Source organism: Alligator mississippiensis, chromosome 1 (assembly GCF_030867095.1).
Source record: "Alligator mississippiensis isolate rAllMis1 chromosome 1, rAllMis1, whole genome shotgun sequence".
Taxonomy (NCBI): domain Eukaryota; kingdom Metazoa; phylum Chordata; order Crocodylia; family Alligatoridae; genus Alligator; species Alligator mississippiensis.
Genome location: NC_081824.1, coordinates 290,456,532 through 290,473,807, shown reverse-complemented (window position 1 = coordinate 290,473,807; position 17,276 = coordinate 290,456,532). Strand labels below are relative to the sequence as shown.

General features: G+C 42.1%; 1 protein-coding gene across 11 annotated transcripts in view; it reads left to right on the top strand.

Annotated features, from left to right (window-relative positions):
• Window positions 1-17,276, top strand: part of TIAM1 (TIAM Rac1 associated GEF 1) — a 270,454-nt gene that overhangs the window by 232,165 nt on the left and 21,013 nt on the right. For 10 of the 11 annotated variants that reach the window (XR_009459072.1, XM_059720678.1, XM_019476350.2 and 7 more), the window contains one exon: window positions 2,587-2,690. Coding sequence is in view for 10 of the 11 variants with exons in the window: in XM_059720678.1 (XP_059576661.1) it covers window positions 2,587-2,690 (104 nt within the window). In the remaining variant the exon portion in view is untranslated. Of the gene's footprint in view, window positions 1-2,586; window positions 2,691-3,679; window positions 3,773-17,276 lie in introns of those variants that run through there. The other variant, XM_059720681.1, reaches the window with a different exon arrangement.

The following is a 17,276-nucleotide window of genomic DNA, read 5'->3' as shown; positions in this document are numbered from 1 at the left end:
TCTGACTTGCCTTCCATTTTGAACATGAAAGCCTAATTTAACATGTCTTCTTGGCCTCATTGTCACTCATTCAAAACTACAGCAGTACACTTGTTGTGGATCTCAGTGAAGGGGCAGCAAAATCTGAATTTTCCAATATTTGGAAAATTCCTTTCTCAACGTGTCTCAGTTCCCAGGTTGCAAAATGAATTATAATCAGTGTAAGCATGGGATAAAGAAAGAGAGACAATAGTGAGATTTGACTAAATAGTGATTGCTACAGTAGCTTGCTGCTTGCTTTGAATTAGAACACACAATGTTCTTTGCCCAAATCTCCACTGAATACAATTAAGAAATAATTTTAGAATAAATGTGTTTTAGCATCTGTGTGAATTTTCCTTTGTTCTCTTAATTAACGTGGGCTTTTGCGGGGCCAGTATTTAGTCACAGAAATTTTCACAAAATACTATTTTTATCAAAATACATCATGACCTTCTTAAAGTCAAACGTTATTGAAAGTCTACAGTCACATAAGAGAACTGTCCTGAAGCCAGCCCTGAAACCAGAGATTTACATTGGTTTGCTTTTCTGTTGTTGCATTTGTTATTTATTTTTAGGCAGAAGGCAGGGCAGAGTAGCATCTGACTTCAGGCTAACATGGGTAACTACCTCTCGGCTATGCTTTAGGTAGCTGCTGTAATACAAATACCCATAAAGCAGGGGTGTCTGCTATACAGTCCACAAAGCGCTATCACTCAGCCCATGGCGCATGCTACCTGTGGGTCTTTGATCACCTCCATACATGCAGCATGTGCTAGTCATGGCTCTGAGTGCTGCATGTGGCATGCCAAGCTGGTCTGGCACAGGATGCTGGACCTGGCATGCATGCTTCATGCAGTACACAGGACCAGTCTGGGATATGCGCTGGTCTGGGGGAGACACTACTTATAATGCATGCGCCAGACTGGCCCTGCATGCTGGATCTGGAATCCAGCATGCAGTGCTTAGGGCAAGTCTGGCTGTCTCTCATGCATGGCACTGGTCTTTGGGCTCAGTTTGGCCCATGGACTGGCCCCATGCCACTCATCTGGCCTGCAGGACTGGATGAGTTTGATATTCCTGCCACAAAGTGATATAGCACACAGTTGTGTATGTCCTACTGTATTCCTACAATTGGAATCAAGCAAGTGAGCCACAGTACCTGTGCAGTGCACCATTGATTTAAATGGCGTTCAGCACAGGCTGGGCAGTACACTTGGGTGAATCCAGCTACTGGACTGATGGCGAATGAATTTAGAAGTTTGCAATAACTAATTAAAATCTAGAGAGACATCTCGGTTCCTCTGGAGTGCCTGGATGCCCTTGTACTTCTGGATGCTTCTCTATTCTCCCTGAAATTAGTAACTATTAACCTATATTTGGGGTAGCAACAGGTCTAATGTGTGTGAAAGTTGGCCTTCCAAGAAGCATAAACCAGGGTTACTAGTATTTTTTTATTAAAGCTGCTTCACTCCAAAAAGTCTTGATTTTTGTCCCTTTGACTTCTATGGGAATGCTTGCAGGCATATAATAAAACATGTGCTAAAGTGCTAGCAAGACTGGAGGTTTAATCGGTAGTTGCAAAGGAATCATTATTTTTATCAGAAAGTAATTTTAAGTGGTAAGATGCTGATTTTCGTGATTACCTTTATATATATTGGACACACAAGTTTAATTTCCAATTACTATTATATAGGCTTCCTTTAAAAAAAAATGCTGGAATAGTATTTTTTTATTTTTTATTTTGGCAAGGTTCTTTGGGTAGATGTGATTATTGTTCTTTAGACCAACTGAGTAGTTGGAACAGCATTCTTTGCAAGCTTTTGGGGACAAGTACCCTTCTTCAGCCATAGAGACACTATGCCTGAAGAAGGGTACTTGTACCTGAAAGCTTGCAAAGGACGCTGTTCCAACTACTCAGTTGGTCTGATAAAAGATATCACATCTACACAAAGAACCTTGCCTGCTTGTGTCCTTAGGTCAACATGGCTACAACCAAAAACCCTGCATTTTTTATGCTAACATTAAAAGAGAAACCTAATAAAATGAGATCTGTAATTGATTAAAATCTTCCTAGAAGGCTTTTAAGGGAATGCTGATTAGGGATCAGATCCTGTGAAGACTCATGCCTGTTCTTAACATCATATATCACAGACAGTCCCAGAGGAGCTGTTCACATAAAAAGTTAAGCATGTCTTTATAAGGTGGGACTTAGTGAAAAAAAAATCCCAGTGGGGGAGTTTTAGCTCTAAGTATGAATGATCTTTCAGGGCTCTGTACACAAATAAGTCTCATAACACTTTCTGTGGTGAATGCTTGTAGTCTGACCATGCACATGGCCACAAAACATTTGTGCTCAGACCTCTATGTGGTAGGTACAATGCCTGCCTACTGTGTCGAGGTGGATCCTACAAGTCCTTGGGACTGCTGGCACAGGGGCATGCCTGAATGAAACTCAGTGCTGAACAGGGGCCTAATTGTTCATGAAACTTAATATTCACTTCACTGAACTGTTTAAATGTTATATAACCTGGTATTTTGCGCTCATACTCATGTCCATTTTGGCAGGGCACATACTTTGCAGTGAACAAGACAGCTGTGCTGAGGCAGCCCCAGAAGAGACAGAAAGACATGATTTGGAATCATCCGATGAGACGGATAAGATGAACAAGGTGAGAGATTTTAATTTTCACATTACAAATTGCTAAAGCACAGTAGATTCACAGCTGACATGCTTACTTCACAGCTGTGCGTGATTAGAGCATCTTTCCTAGGAAAATGTTGATCTTACTTTTAAGGTGTTTACAAATGATTTGGGATGTAATAAATTATAGCTTTGATTACAGCACACCTGTTGAGTAAGAATTGCATTCTTTCTCCCAGAACGGTAAAGAGCAGCCAAGGTTCTAGCTCTCGGTGGTATGCAATGTTTTCCTGGGTTAAAAATATATAGTCATTCCATCACTTCCTCCCCTAGCGCCAGTGGGCTGAATGTATGATCAGATTGATTTATTACAGTTTCCTGCTCTTTCCTCTTCCTTAATTTCCAAAGGTGAGAAGCACAAAAGTTATATTATTTCTTTAAATCAGCAGTTTAGTTCCTATGTTGGTATTTTAAACGCAAAAATAATTACAGCCAATCTACCTTTGATTGAAGCAGAACTCACCAATTACAGTTAACAGGCTGCACAAATGGATTGCTAATTGCTATCTATTAAGGAATGAGTTCTGCTATGGTTTGGCAGTTTGCTGTAGCTTTAGTAATAGCAAATACTGTACAGCATTATCTGTGGCAATTAGTGGTCTCTGAAGCTGAATCAAGCAATGCAGGTAAGAGTATTTTAAAAAGGATAAATCATTGGTTTTATTTTAAGTATATGCTGCATAATTAATGCTAGGAGTTTCTTACCCAGGCTTCACTGTACAGTGAGTATAGAGTATGTTGGACTGGTGTCATTGATTCTGTCTCTGCATGTTTTTTTTTCCTATCACTCTGTTGTTCAAAATATGTCTTAAGTCCTGAATAGGTCCCCAAATGTTAAGTTTTCATAGTGAAAGGAAGGGAAAATGCCCCTGGTTGCCTGTTTCCTGATTTCTTATGTCACAGTAGCCTGTGGTCGTTTCTTTGATAGCCAGACAGTCAGAATAAGGAAGTCAGATAAGGGAAAGCATTCCCATGCACACAGATCTACGTGTAAAGCAGCAGATTATTCCTAACGTTTTCCGTAGACGTTTTCTATGGAACCATTTTAGAGTAAGTACAAGATCATATTTTTTTAAAAGTGGGGAAAATACTCGTATGTTTGATATTTGAAGATGTTCTTTTAATTTTAAATGTGACTAGTCTGATGTGTGCTTCTATTGTTAAACTTTAGGGCTGTAGAAAAGAAACCACCATAATAACCCGTGTATTGCTAGCTTACCTATGGATGCTTTGGCTGTGACTGGGCTTTCAGTAGCTTTAATGTGGGAAGTGCATAAGGGTTTTAGCATTCTGTTGCACACTTGGCTTGCCTTAATCTGCAGTACCTGAATTGCCTAAGGCAAGACATGTCCATTCTATGAGCCTCCCTTTGTTTAGCAGGTTTAGTTAAATGAGGAATGTATTTTATTAGGTATAAGACTTAAAACTCAACACTGTTAGGGTGAGAGAAGAAAAACTGAAATCCTTGTCATGCTAAATTTATGATTTGGTGACAGAGACCGACATTTATTTTTGTGTGATGTCGCCTGTTATGCATTTTCTATTAATATTCAGAAATGTTCATCTTTAGAGGAACCTATTTTTTTATGTGCCCTATGTGAAACAGGGAGAGAGAGATGAATTTTGTTTGTCTCATATGTTTGAACTATTTATTTAAAACTCTCTTAAATGAAACAGGGGTGGGTGGATAGGTGGGTGTGTGCACATGTTTCAGTGCAGAATATAGTTACATCTGCAAATTCGTGTTTTTACTTGCCCACTCCACCTTCCCTGCTTATGCAAAACAACGAAATAGGCATTCTTGATGGTTCTTTAGTGCTTTCAGTTTGCTCCAAAATTAAAAATAAACAGATCACTTAAATGTAAACAGGCAGCTAGTAAATGCACAGCTCCCAAAGAAGCTGCCCTGGAAAGTGGGTGCTCTTGCTTCTGTTTACACTTATTCTTTATAATTGTGCTTTCCTTTAAAATATGTTTGCTATCGTCGGAAGTTATGAGATTAGCTGACACCTGAGTTGGTCAATCCCCTCTGCTTCTGTGTGGGGAAGCCAGAGTAGGAAACAGAATAAAGAAAGGATCCCTACCACACTCGTCTTTCTCTTTGTCCCGTGGACTCAAAGAGTAAAGCTAGAAAAGGATGCTGTCCGTTTATTGCCCTGCCTTCCTGCCTCCAAGACTATGTACCATGAAACAATGCTGACCTCATTAGCATTATCCTGCACTAGTTATTTATGTACGCAGTGAAATACCCTTTGAGGAAGTGGGGAGAGGATGGTTTTTGAGGGCAGTGGTCAGCCAAGATGGCACGTGAGTGAACTATGCTGTCCTCAAACCACCATTACCTTGAATCTCTGTGGCTCCTAGCAGATGTTAATTTAAATATGCAGTGGAATCTGAGGGACCCCAAAAGTCCTGGATCCCAAAAATTGTACATCCTGCCATGCCAGATGTTCAAGATCTTGTATGGCAGGATGCACAACTGGGGTATAATTCTTCATATCCATATGAGTCGGGACCTATAAACTTTAAAGGCTTTAAACTTGCTGGTAGCGAAGGAGCCTGGCATTGGACCCCAGCTTCCTTCTGCCAGGCTGTAGGCAAGCTGGAACATGTTAATGGGCTTGCATGTAGCCACGCATTGTGGAGCAAGCAGCTTCCATGTGGGGCTCCCCTGGCATCCTTGAATATGTCTTGCATTCAAATTAAAGTATGATTAAATATGGAACACCTTTGTGGCGGGTTTGCCATTTTTATTGCATAATAAATTGCTTGAATGTGTAGCACATTGCCATTTATCGTGCAATTAACACGTTCATTGTTTGATAAATATAACATTTCCCAGAGGTCTGTTGGTATAAGAAGCCAATGCCAGTCCTCCTCCACTAATGGTAGAATGGCCTTTCTGTTATTCCCTCTCATCTTCTCACCCTGGTTTTCCAACACCGGGGAAAAGTAAACCTGACCATTCATTGACAAGAACAAGCAACAAACTTAATATGCTGAAGTAATTTTTTTTTGGAGTTTGTCTTTGTTTATTGTTTGGTAAGATGTTCTCCCTAGTTCCCCGTGTATATATTATCTTGTTCTGTGCTAAGATTATGGACCTATGTACAATTTACCCCAGGCTTAGAGTGAGGCTTGAACGCATGTCTCCTGTTCTATGGTGACTGCCTCTGTGCCTGCTCAAACCACACAGTAGATGAAGGCTAAATTGCTGCAGTTTTCACTGAGGGTTTAGCTCTCATTTGCTGCCAGGGAAGAGTGGGCACTTAGGCAGTCTATTTTTGGTAAAGCTATGTTTCATTTACTTTATGGTAATTTGTTTATATGTCCAGAAGCTGAGTCTTAATGGGGCCATTAATGTGTTTTAGCTTAATGTACTTTGGATATGGACTGAGCTACCCTTAGTTGAATAAGCGCATCCACACAAGGGGAATTACTGTGAAACAACCATTTTAAATTTACACCTTGATTTGGTAGCAGCTTCCTCATATATACAAGCTCTTGTTTAGCATAGTATTTCCCAGTTCTGATGTCTTAGCCCTTTTTTTATTTGAAAGGCATGGTAAGCCAAACTCCTTTTGGATTTTAATGTGCTATGTATCTTCCCATTAGGAATCCAACTCTCCCATTTCAAGTGGCAATAGAGGCCCTGTAATCCAAACTTGAATCCTAGCCATGCTCTAACTGGTTAAAACCCAGACTCTACATGAAATCTAAATGGAGCCTCATTGTCTTTTCAGATGGAGTTTAACAGGATATCATGCTACTCGTATACCAGTATGACAGTTTTAAGAGTTATCAACTGTGTGAGTGTAGCGTGTGTCTCTTTTTAGCAAGCCAAAATAAATTCTGTGCACTTGGTTTGAACCTCAAGAATGTAAACGCACATGGTTGCGGTTGAAAAGTAACAGAACCGTAGGTGTCTGTCATAATATATCCGTAATTGGAGTTGATGTCATTTTCCTCTGTGAAGCTGGTTTGACATATTTGGTCCTTTCATCAGCCACACTTCTCACTGAGGATGTATATAAAATTCTATTGATTTGAAATACTACTAGATGCTCACTTCCTTTTTTCTAATTTAAGCCATCTTTTTTTTAAAATTAAACCTTGTTGCCTTGCAGCAGTTGTGCTTAAGGGACTGAGAAGTAATGACTGGGGGGGGGGCGGGGGGGGTGGTTGGAAGGGAAGGACAGGGCATATCACTTAGCAAATCACTTATGCTAAGAAAACGAATGATCTCTCTGCAATATTAATCAAAACCAAATTTAACTAGTAAGTCCAAAATCCCTCAACATATGTAGACGTGGATATGAAAGGATTAAAATAAGGAATTAAAGCAATCAGAAGCTTTGTAAGAGTATAACTGGTTTTTTAAAGTTGTCTAATTAGCGTGCTGCTGTCTCTCCTGATGTTTAATATTCTTATGCAGTACAGATTTTAGCCAATCAGCTGAAACTAAACCACAGGCAATAGACATTTATATTCTAGTGTTGGTTTCACCTCTTCTCTCTGTTTCAGCCATTTCTTGCTGAAGTTTTCATATAATGCTTCCATGAAAGGCAGTATTAAGAACTGGCTTTACAATTTAAAGATGAGAATTTAATTCTAGTTGATATTTTTAAATGAATGAGGCTTACAGCAGATGACATGAGAGGAAAATCTTTTCTTAGAGAAATACAGGAGCTGCTCGCTTTTATTAAATTAAAGGAGTGAATGCTTGCCTTCCTCTTCTGTGCATATGTTAAGTAAGCAGCATGGAATATGAGGGAAAAGTATTTGTCTGGAGTGGAAAAGGATTTCACATCAGCTGAACACGAGAAGAAATTTGGATTTTATTTAGTTGATATTGAAAGTGCTGGGTGACAGGGTTTTCACAGTAAAACCTTTCCAGTGATGTCAGCTCTTTGGAAAGTTAAACGTAAACCCAGGACTGAAGGCATTGAGACATCCTGTGATTCTCTTTACCATATGCTGTATCTGGTGAGCAGTTCTACTATTAAGTGTGACTAGATTGGTCAAATAGCTAAATATTGATTCATGCTGTAGGTATTAATTTTAGGAAGATTATAAATGTGCAAAACTAAACAGTATTGTTTTTACTCTGCACTTTCCCTTAACTATGCCTGGGTGTAGAAGGGTGGGGTTTGCCTAACGTTTATTTTGTAGAACAATAACATTTAGCCTTCCTTTGTTCAGTGTGGAGTAAAGCTCTTGAGTGTCCTTAACCAGAATGCAGCAATGTTCTTTACTAGCAGACTAACAGCCAGTTCACTGAGAGCCTGCTGTGCTCCCCTCTTTGTCAAATGGTACAGAAAAGGACTAGGAGACTGTCCAGACAACCCAAAATGGACCCTATTAGCACAGAACTACTAACTGTACACTAACTGAAAAAAAGGTGTTAGCAAGCACAAGGCATAATCTGCTCCTCTTCTATTTTCCTTCTGGGGTCACAGAGCACAGTGGTGTGAGATCTGCCTATTTCCAAATTTGGTCCCCAAAGTGCATGTGGAGGGAGCTAACTTCAGGAGTCTAAGTAAAGGGGCTGGGAAGGTTCAGAAAACTTCCTTTGTTCTTGGGGACCAATTTGGACTGGCTCTTCACTAGTCTTTGACAGAAGACAGGGCAGGTAGGCACATTACAGACTAACTGGTTCAGAGAGGCATAAGCTTTGGACAGATTGCAAAAGGCAGGGGTCCTAAAGAGAAGGGAATATAAATACACAGGGTAGGAAGAGGGAGCACTGCTGAGAAGAGAGTCAAAGGTGGGTTGAATAGGTCAGCGTTTCCCAACCTTTTCCAGCCCAAGGCACACTTGCATTAATGACATTTTCCGCAGCACACCTGTTAAGGCATTCCTCATCCTCATTCCTATTGTAGCTCACTGCCCTGGCAGAATTCCATGGCACACCCGTTCATTTCTGATGGCACACTTTTGTGCCGCAGCACACTGGTGGGAAACACTGCAATAGGTCAATAGGGATAAACAAAGCAGTTAACCTGTTGAGGGACACAAGATTTATAAAAGCTAGCCCAGGTAATAATAAGAATCCATAGTCTCTGTTGAGACCGTATGTAACACCATCCAGTTTGTGGTTCATTCTTGTTCCACAGTATTGAATCCTACAATTCTGGGATTGTATTGTAAGTATAGGAAGTACTGCCTCAGATTTCCAAGGTGTGCATCCTCGTCAGGGCCATCAGTTACAAGGTAGAGGTTGGCTGTAGATGATAGGTCTGGTGGCTTGCTTGGGATGAAAGCTGGTGCTATGAAGACAGCAGTGGCATTCAGCTGGTTTCCAATACAAAGTGATGGTGTTGTATACACGATGGTGGAACAAAACTTTGTCATAGTGTATGCTGTACTATCATGGTTCAGAAGTGGGGGGTTTTGTGCCTGCCTCAGAGGCTTCTAGGATGTTTGGTTAAGGGCGACTACACAAAAGTATACAATTGTCGCAGTACATAAACTATATATAGTTACATAATCTATTAAAGGAGGTTAATACTCTCTACCATTTTAGTTGTAACTACAGCTATGGATGTATGTCAACAAACTGTGTCAACAACAGTAGTGCAAGTTCTTACATCCATGTACTTTTAAATGGTGGCTGCTAAAGGAAATTGCAATTCTCTCTCGTGCACAGATGTAGGGCAGTCAGCCAGAACTCCAAATGTCTCAGTGATGCACAACTTGTGCAACACTGCAACACAATGATGCAGGGGGAAATGCTCCTGCCCAGGAGGAATCTGCATTTAGTCTACCTGCTGAGCTCTGGCAGAGGAAGGGGGTTTGTTTCTTTGAAACAGAAACTCACTGCCCAGTTGTGAAAATATTTACTTGAGACATGCAGTCCCACTAAAGTCACTGCTTGGGATCACTCGTCCAAATAAAATTAGGATGCTAGATTTCAAAAAGGCAGATTTCATCTGACTCCAGGCGTTAGTAGGTGTGGTATCACAGGAGGATAGATTGAAGGATAAAGGTGCCCAGGATGGCTGGGAGGTTTTGAGGGGCACAGTTGGAAGCCCAGCAAGAAACCGTCCCAACACGATGGAAGCACAAGAAGAACGGCAAGAGACCAAAGTGGCTGCACAAAGAGATTCTGAAGTGCCTCAAATGCAAAAGGAAAGCATACAGGCAATGAAAGGATGGGCAGGTCACCAAGGACATGTACCAGGAAAGCAAGAACTTTCAGGGACAGAATCAGGAAGGCAAAGATAAAAAACAAGCTGCACCTGGCAAAGGAGATTAAGGACAAAAAGAAGAGGACCCATAAGTATGTTGGCTAGAAAAGAAGGACCAAGGAAGCTGTGGGTCCTCTATTAGCAAACTGGGGGAACTCATAACAGAAGATAAAAAAAGGCAGAACTACTCAGCAGCTACTTTGCCTCAGTCTTCACAAAAAAAAATTAAGCTGCCAGATACCCAATAGAGATTATGTAGATAAGGAAGGGGGCAAGCTGAGGGAGGCAATCACAGAAGAGACGGTCAGGGAGCCTTTGTTGGGTCTGAATGAATTCAAGTCAACAGGGCTGGATCAGCTTCATCCCAGGGTCCTGAAGGAACTGGCAGAGGAGATTTTGGAGCCCTTGATAGTGATTTTCATGTAGATCAGAGATGGGCCAGATCCCAGAAGACTGGAAAAGGGCCAACATAGCGTCCCTATTTAAAAAAGGCAAAAAGGAGGAGCCAGGGAACTATAGACCAGTTAACCTTACCTCAGCACCTGGGAAGTTACTGAAGCATGTCCTAAAGAAGACCATTTGCAAGCATGTGGAGGATGAAAGACTGATCTTAAGCAGCCAGCATTGATTTATCATGTAAAAATCATGTAAAATAAACTGATATTCTTTGACAAGTAACTACTTGGGTGGATGAAGGGAATGCTATGGATATAGCATATCTGGACTTCAGCAAGGTTTTTGACAAGGTCCTGCATGACCATCTCATAAACTGGAGAAATGTGGGCTAGATTAAATGTGGTCTAGATTACTACAAGGTGGATAGATAACTGGCTCAATAGCCACAAGCAAAGGGTATTTATTAACAGGTTCATGTTAGAATGCCAGGAGGTTTTTAGTAGAGTCCCACAGAGGTCTGTCCTGGGCCTGGTGCTGTTCAATTTGTTTATTAAAGATTTGCAAGTTTGCAGACGAGACAAAACCATGAAGAATTGTGAACATGTTGGAGAATGCAAGCACAATCCATCTTCAGAAGGATCCTGGGATATTGGAAAAGTTGGTCTAGAGCTTACAGGATGAAATTAAATATGGACAAATACAAGGTGCTACACATTGGGAAGAATAATCAAAACCATAAAAATAAAATGGGTGACACATGGTTGGATGGCAGGACTATGGAAGAGGACCTGGGAGTCTTGATTGTGAAGCAGCCATAAAAAAAAGTGAATATGGTTTTGGGTTGCATCAATAGAAGCGTGAGGTGCAAGGAGATGATAACATCTCTCTACTTGGTACTGATTGATTGGGCCTCATCTGGATTACTGTGTGCAGTTCTGGGCTCCACATTTTAACAAGGATATGAGGAAGTTAGGGTCCAGAGGGTCCACAAAGATGATCAAGGGCTTAGAAGGCAAGTCACATGAGGAGAGACTGAAGCAGCTAGGCATGTTCAGCTTGCCAAAAAAGTGCTTAAGAGGGAACATGATAGCAGTCTTAAGGACTGCTGTAAAGAAGAGGGAAAGCACCTTTTCTCTCTTGCTGCAGAGAGGAGGACATGACTAATGGCTTGAAGCTGCAGCAAAGTTTAGATTGGATATCTGGAAAAACTTCTTCACTGTTAGAACAGTGAGGTAGTAGAATAGACTGCCTAGGGAAGTTGTAAACTCTCCATCACTGGAGCTGTTGAAGAAAAGGTTGGACAGCCACTGGTTGGGGATAATCTAGGAGTAGTTATGCCTATGTTTTACTGTGGTTATTTCCCATGCTTCTGGACCTTGTTGGTTGCCCCCATGCCCCCTTTTTGCTACATGTGGCAGGAGGTTTTTAAGCCTTCTTCAGAGGCATTGGGTGTTGGCTACAGCCAAGGTTGGAGACGGTGACTGGGATGTGCCAATGCTTCTGCTGGGAGCAAAGCCAGAGGTTCTGGGTTAGGGGGTCCCTCCACTCGGGTTCAGATCGATTGTCATACCTGGGGTCAGGAAGGAATTTTAGTCCACAGTCAGATTGGGATGGACTGTGGGGTTTTTTGCTTTCATGTGTAGGGGGCAGGGGAGGCATTGCCCTCTACCTGGGACCTCTTGAGTATATATTGACAACATAGGTTCCCCAGCTTCACCTGTGGTAGGTTAGGAAGTTAGGCCTGTGTTGTGTCAGGGTTGATGGTCAGGGTTGATGGTAGTGGTAGTCTTACATAGAGTTTAGGGGGGAGGTTGAACTAGATGACCTGGAGGTCTCTTCCAGCCTCACTTCTCTATGATTCTACATCTGCAGTACCTAAATATGAGGGACCATGTACTGAAGTGGAATCTTTCTGCCTCTGTAGCAACTATAGAACAGACCTGGCACGGGGCAGGAGAGGAGCTATTTTTCTAATTGACCAATCTTTCCTTTTCACACTCTTGTTAGGAAATTGGTGATAATGATTTTTTTTAATTAGTTTGAGAAATTTGAGGGAAATGTACCCCAAGGCACCATGAGCGCACCACCATATGCATGTGTTTGGGCCTCTCAGAGCTTATTTCCTTTTAAATAAAAATCCTCTAAAATGAAATTTACCTTCTGAAGGTAGAGAAGGGCAGAAGAAAAAAAATTACATTTTGATGCTTGCTTAAGGTTCAGGCAAGAATGGATCCGTGACTGGCAGAATCCTGGAGGCTTGTAATTGGTCCCTGTTGCAAACCATGAGGACAGATTGCACTTTCCCCCCCAGGATTCAAAATAATAATCATAATGATAAGGCACGGGGAATCCAGATGGCAAAGCAGGATTTCTCTTTGCTGATAGCTGAAACCTGACATGACTGAAGTCCGTGACTAACAGAACTAGACCCTGGGGAGGTACTGTAGCAGTCGCACTCCCTTTCTGCTGCTGCTGTCCCCAGCTAGCTTGCGTGCAGGGGGAGTCCCAGAGCCACTCCTGCCCTGCTCCAACTGCAAACTGTGGCAGCATGGGGTATGGTCTTCACAGGAGACGGTGGTAGTAGGCAGGTTTCTACATCCTACACCTGCTCCCTGCCAACCCCTCCCCCTGGTATCCCTGGAAGCAGGCACTGGAAGGAGGAACTCACCTACCACCGTCACTGTCCCCAGCTGACTCAGCCGTGGGAGGAGTCCCAGAGCTGTCCCTGACTTGCTCCAGCTGCGGGCTGCTCACTTAGCAGTGCTGGGTACCAGGCTGCCAGTGGAGCCTGGCATCCTGTGCAGCCACTCCCCATTGCCCCTGGCTAGAGCACTCCCCACACCCAGATCAGCTGGGCACAGCAGAATCAGAGGGTGCTCTCCCCCCACTTCAAGTGTCTCGTCCCTGCCTGGTTCCACAGTGTGTGCTGCTGCCATGAGGGCTTCAGCAGCAGCACCTCATATCCCCCCAGCATGGTTGGAGGTGTGGTGTGCCACCTCCCCCCTTAGGAAGTCCTGGATCTGGTTAGGGTGACATAAGGAGGGGAGGAAAGAGAGAGAAGTTAGAAATCCTTGCCTTATTTATGGACTAATCCTTGGAGCAGAGGTTAGCAACTTTTTGCCACTGTGGGCTGCTGCTTGTGAGCCAGCCTTTGCTACAGGCCACCCCCCCTGCAACTCCCTGAAGATCAGCATATGCTTCAAAGGATCTGGATAGGAAAAGGTAGACACTGGGATACTGGGGAAGCCTCCTCTGCTGCAGCAGAGAGAATAAACTAAGAGTCAGCAATGTTTTTGGGCAGAATGCCAAAACATCCACAACCAGAACTTGGAAGATGTTGGTGTGCTGGGGCAGATGTCAGGGAAGCCACGAGGGGCCCGATCCTTGCTATGGCAGCACAGCCCCAGCCCCTTCCCTGCCGTCCACCCCAAGGCTCATGTGCCAAGCAAAATGCTTTCATGTGCCATGCACTGACACCTGTGCTGGCGGTTCCCTACTCCTGGAATAAACTGAACTTAGTAAGCAATAGGACCCTGGGGGCACCTCCTCTCCTGCCTGTGGCTCCCATCTTGCCAGTTCCCTGAGCTGCCATGGACTGAATCCAGTTTCTTGGACTGGATCCAGCCTGCGGGCCTTAGGTTTCCATTTTAGAGCATGGGACTGTGATCAACCTTGCCGTGCAGTAAACATACTGTTCAGTGTTAAACTAAAGCAAGAAGAAGGTAACAACAGTATTATTATTACTAATTACTAATCTATTCTGTTATTAGTATTCCATTACTACTTATTAATCTACTAATACTAAAGGATTTTCACCCTTTGTTCTTTGGATAGTCCGTCTTTGCTAGTGGCTCATCATCAGGGATCCTGGTCTTCTCTATACATACAAGTGGTGTTTCATTTTAATCATGGAAAAAGATGGATTTTGGGTTAATTTTTTATATCTGAAAATTGGGGATATTTTTCGTCAGAGAAAACCAGGATCCTAACTTATGAACAAATGCATTCACAGCTTCAGTGAAAAGCATGATGAAGGTTTTGCAGCCACCAGAAAGTATTTTGTGGGTGTTTTGTTAGCAGTTTTGAAGTTTACAATAACTCGAGTTTTAGAACTGGTAAGCTATTATTTAAATTTCTGTGTTGATAGGCATCACTCTGCTCTTTGACCGTCAATGTCCACAGCATTACAAAAAACCACCACTGAGACAACTGTAGTCAGCAATAAAATTCACTTGTCTAGTATTTCAGTTTCTGAGCCTATCTGAAGCAGCTGAACTAGAGGGAGCTAACGTCTGTCCCATAACTCACCTAGAACAGTTATTCTGTTCTTACTACCTTTCCAACTTGCTCTGTGTTCATGTCTTGACTACTCCAAGTAAATACTGCTGAAATGCACTAACTGTAACTCAGAGGATTTTCCCAGGCATTCATATTTTTAGAAAGGCAAGTGTAAACTGCTCATCCCTTAAACATGCTTTTAAAAAAAATATAATTTTTGCATAGCTACTGTATACGTATGTGCTAATCTGTAGATATTTTCTTCATAGATAAGTGTGTGAAGTTGCAATATAGGTGTGGATGAAGCTTCTGTATTGTTAAAGGAAAGCTGTTACTACCTAAGGTGGTGCTAATGCTTCTTTAGACCTTTATTTTTATACCAATGTAGGTGAGTTGGGGGAAATGATAACTGTATGTAAGCAGAATGGTTGGCTTGTAAAATCAAGAGCTTTTCATCATGATGTCACCCATCCATATCTACTTCAGGATGGGAGTAGCTGCAATGTATTTCAGTCTGTTGGTGGTTTGGCCTAAGTCACTGATTCCCAACTGGGCAATGCTGGGGTGCTGCAAGATCTTTTGAAGAGTGCTATAAGACATCAGGAGATAAATGCAAGCTCAGGCTCTTCCCTGCCTGGCCACACCCTTGCCCACACTGTACAGCCCCTCTGTGGGGGGGATAAGCACAGAAATAAATTAGTTTTTGAAATGGGGTGCTGCTCAATTCACAAAAGTTATGGAGGGTGCCTCCAGTCAAACCAAGAGTGCCTCATGTCTAGAAAGGTTTGAGAACCTTTGGCTTAAGTGAAGTGGTGTTATCACTGTAGTTCTCAGTGCGCAGGGCTGTTTCTCCTGTGCCATTCCCCTGTTTGTTCCTTAAAAAGGTAGTTATTTATTAGCAAATTGTTAATACAGATTTAATTTTGTTTTGGCAGTGCAAAGTGGAGAAACTTGAATAGTTGCTACCTGATTTGTACCGTATCTTCTCACTCTAATCCATTTACAGTTGCACATTATATCTCCTTCGCTTTTTATATAATCCCCACTGCTTGTTACGTTCCATCCAAACCTGTTTCCTCTGTTTTTGTCACTGACTTTTTTCACTCTGCACTTATTCTGAGCTTGTTCGAATTTAAAGGATATTGATGTGCATCAAACTCCTCAGATAGCCTTGGCTCAATCTTCTAAAAAGTCCTGTGTAATGAAGCAAGAGGCAAGGATTTCTTAGGGTGATATCTTTTATTGGACCAACTGTGTACTTGGGATAGTTAGACAAGCTTTCAAAGGCAAGGCATTCTTCTTCAGGTCACCAGGTCACTTGAAGAAGGACTTGCGTTTGAAAGCTCGTCTAACTATCCCAACTATGCAGGTGGTTCAATAAAAGATATCACCCTAAACAAATCCTTCTCTCTCATGTAATTCCTGGACCACCACAGTTACAACATGTGAATAAAGATCATTGTAGCTATGTCCATCATATGTTGAGGGAGTTGATTTTATTTTTTCTTTAAGTCATGAGTATGATGTCTTGTGGTGGGTGGGTGTGTGTGTGTGTGTGTGTGTGTGTGTGTGTGTGTGCACGCACGCGCGTGTGTGTGCACGCACACACACACACACGCACAGTGGAGACCTTTTATTTAGACTCTTCAGCAATGGAAGCAAACTTCCTAAAGAAACGTTTGTATATTAGTAAGTAATAGAGAGAGAAATGTATTAAAACACCATAGGCTGCCTACCTACCAGCCTTGTACTGCATTGGTAACCACTACAACTGGGCTTTGTTCAAACCAGGCACCCAAATCTGAACTGGATTTCAACCCTTTAAGGAACAATTAAACACTAACAAAAAAAAGTTTTAAAATGTCCAGTAAATCTTAATGTACCAGCTAGGTCTATGATCTGGAGTCAAACTTGGAGTCAAACTAAATCGGATCAAATCAGAATGTTTTTAGAAATGCTTTTTCCTTTTAGTCAGGTTTTTTTTTATAATCAACAAAAAATAGCACATAGTAATTCAAGAGCTGTAGAACAGGGCCAAGAGCTCTACCCTATGAGGAACTATAATGTTGCTAGGAATGTACCTGCTTGTTACATCTATACTTGGAATGAGAAAACAATTGACTTAGGCTACTTAGACCAGCTGGCCACAAGAGTAGCTTCAGTTTTATTTGCTGTGATTAACTCTGTGCTTTCAGCCAGGGTCCACACATGTTAGACTCCTACATGTGAATCCCACTACCTCGTCCCCCCAATCCATCAGTACAGAGACAGAGAAATACAGTTGAAAGCAGTGACAGCCAGTTTATACCAGTATGGTTGCTTTTAGTTACTCTGAAAGAGCTGTCTTAGTTTTAGCAAGATGGGGGCATTTGGGCCAATAAAGGTTTTCATGTGCAGTCCTGTTGCAGAAGTCTGAGGCTCAGGAACTACAGAGTGACTGACAAGTGAGAAGAGAAAGGGGAACTACATTGCTATCAGATGATATGACTGAATAAAGGGTCATGGTGGTGAGGAGGGAATTACACTGTCCTAGAAAATTTATGGGCTGTGTAGAGGTGATGAATCTTACAGTGATTAAAAAAAACAAAACCCACCCACTGTGTGGATGTGCAATACATAACTTCCATTTGAGGTTCATTTAAATTGTTAATGCAGATTGAATTTTTTTTTTTGGCCCCAGCGTTTCCTCC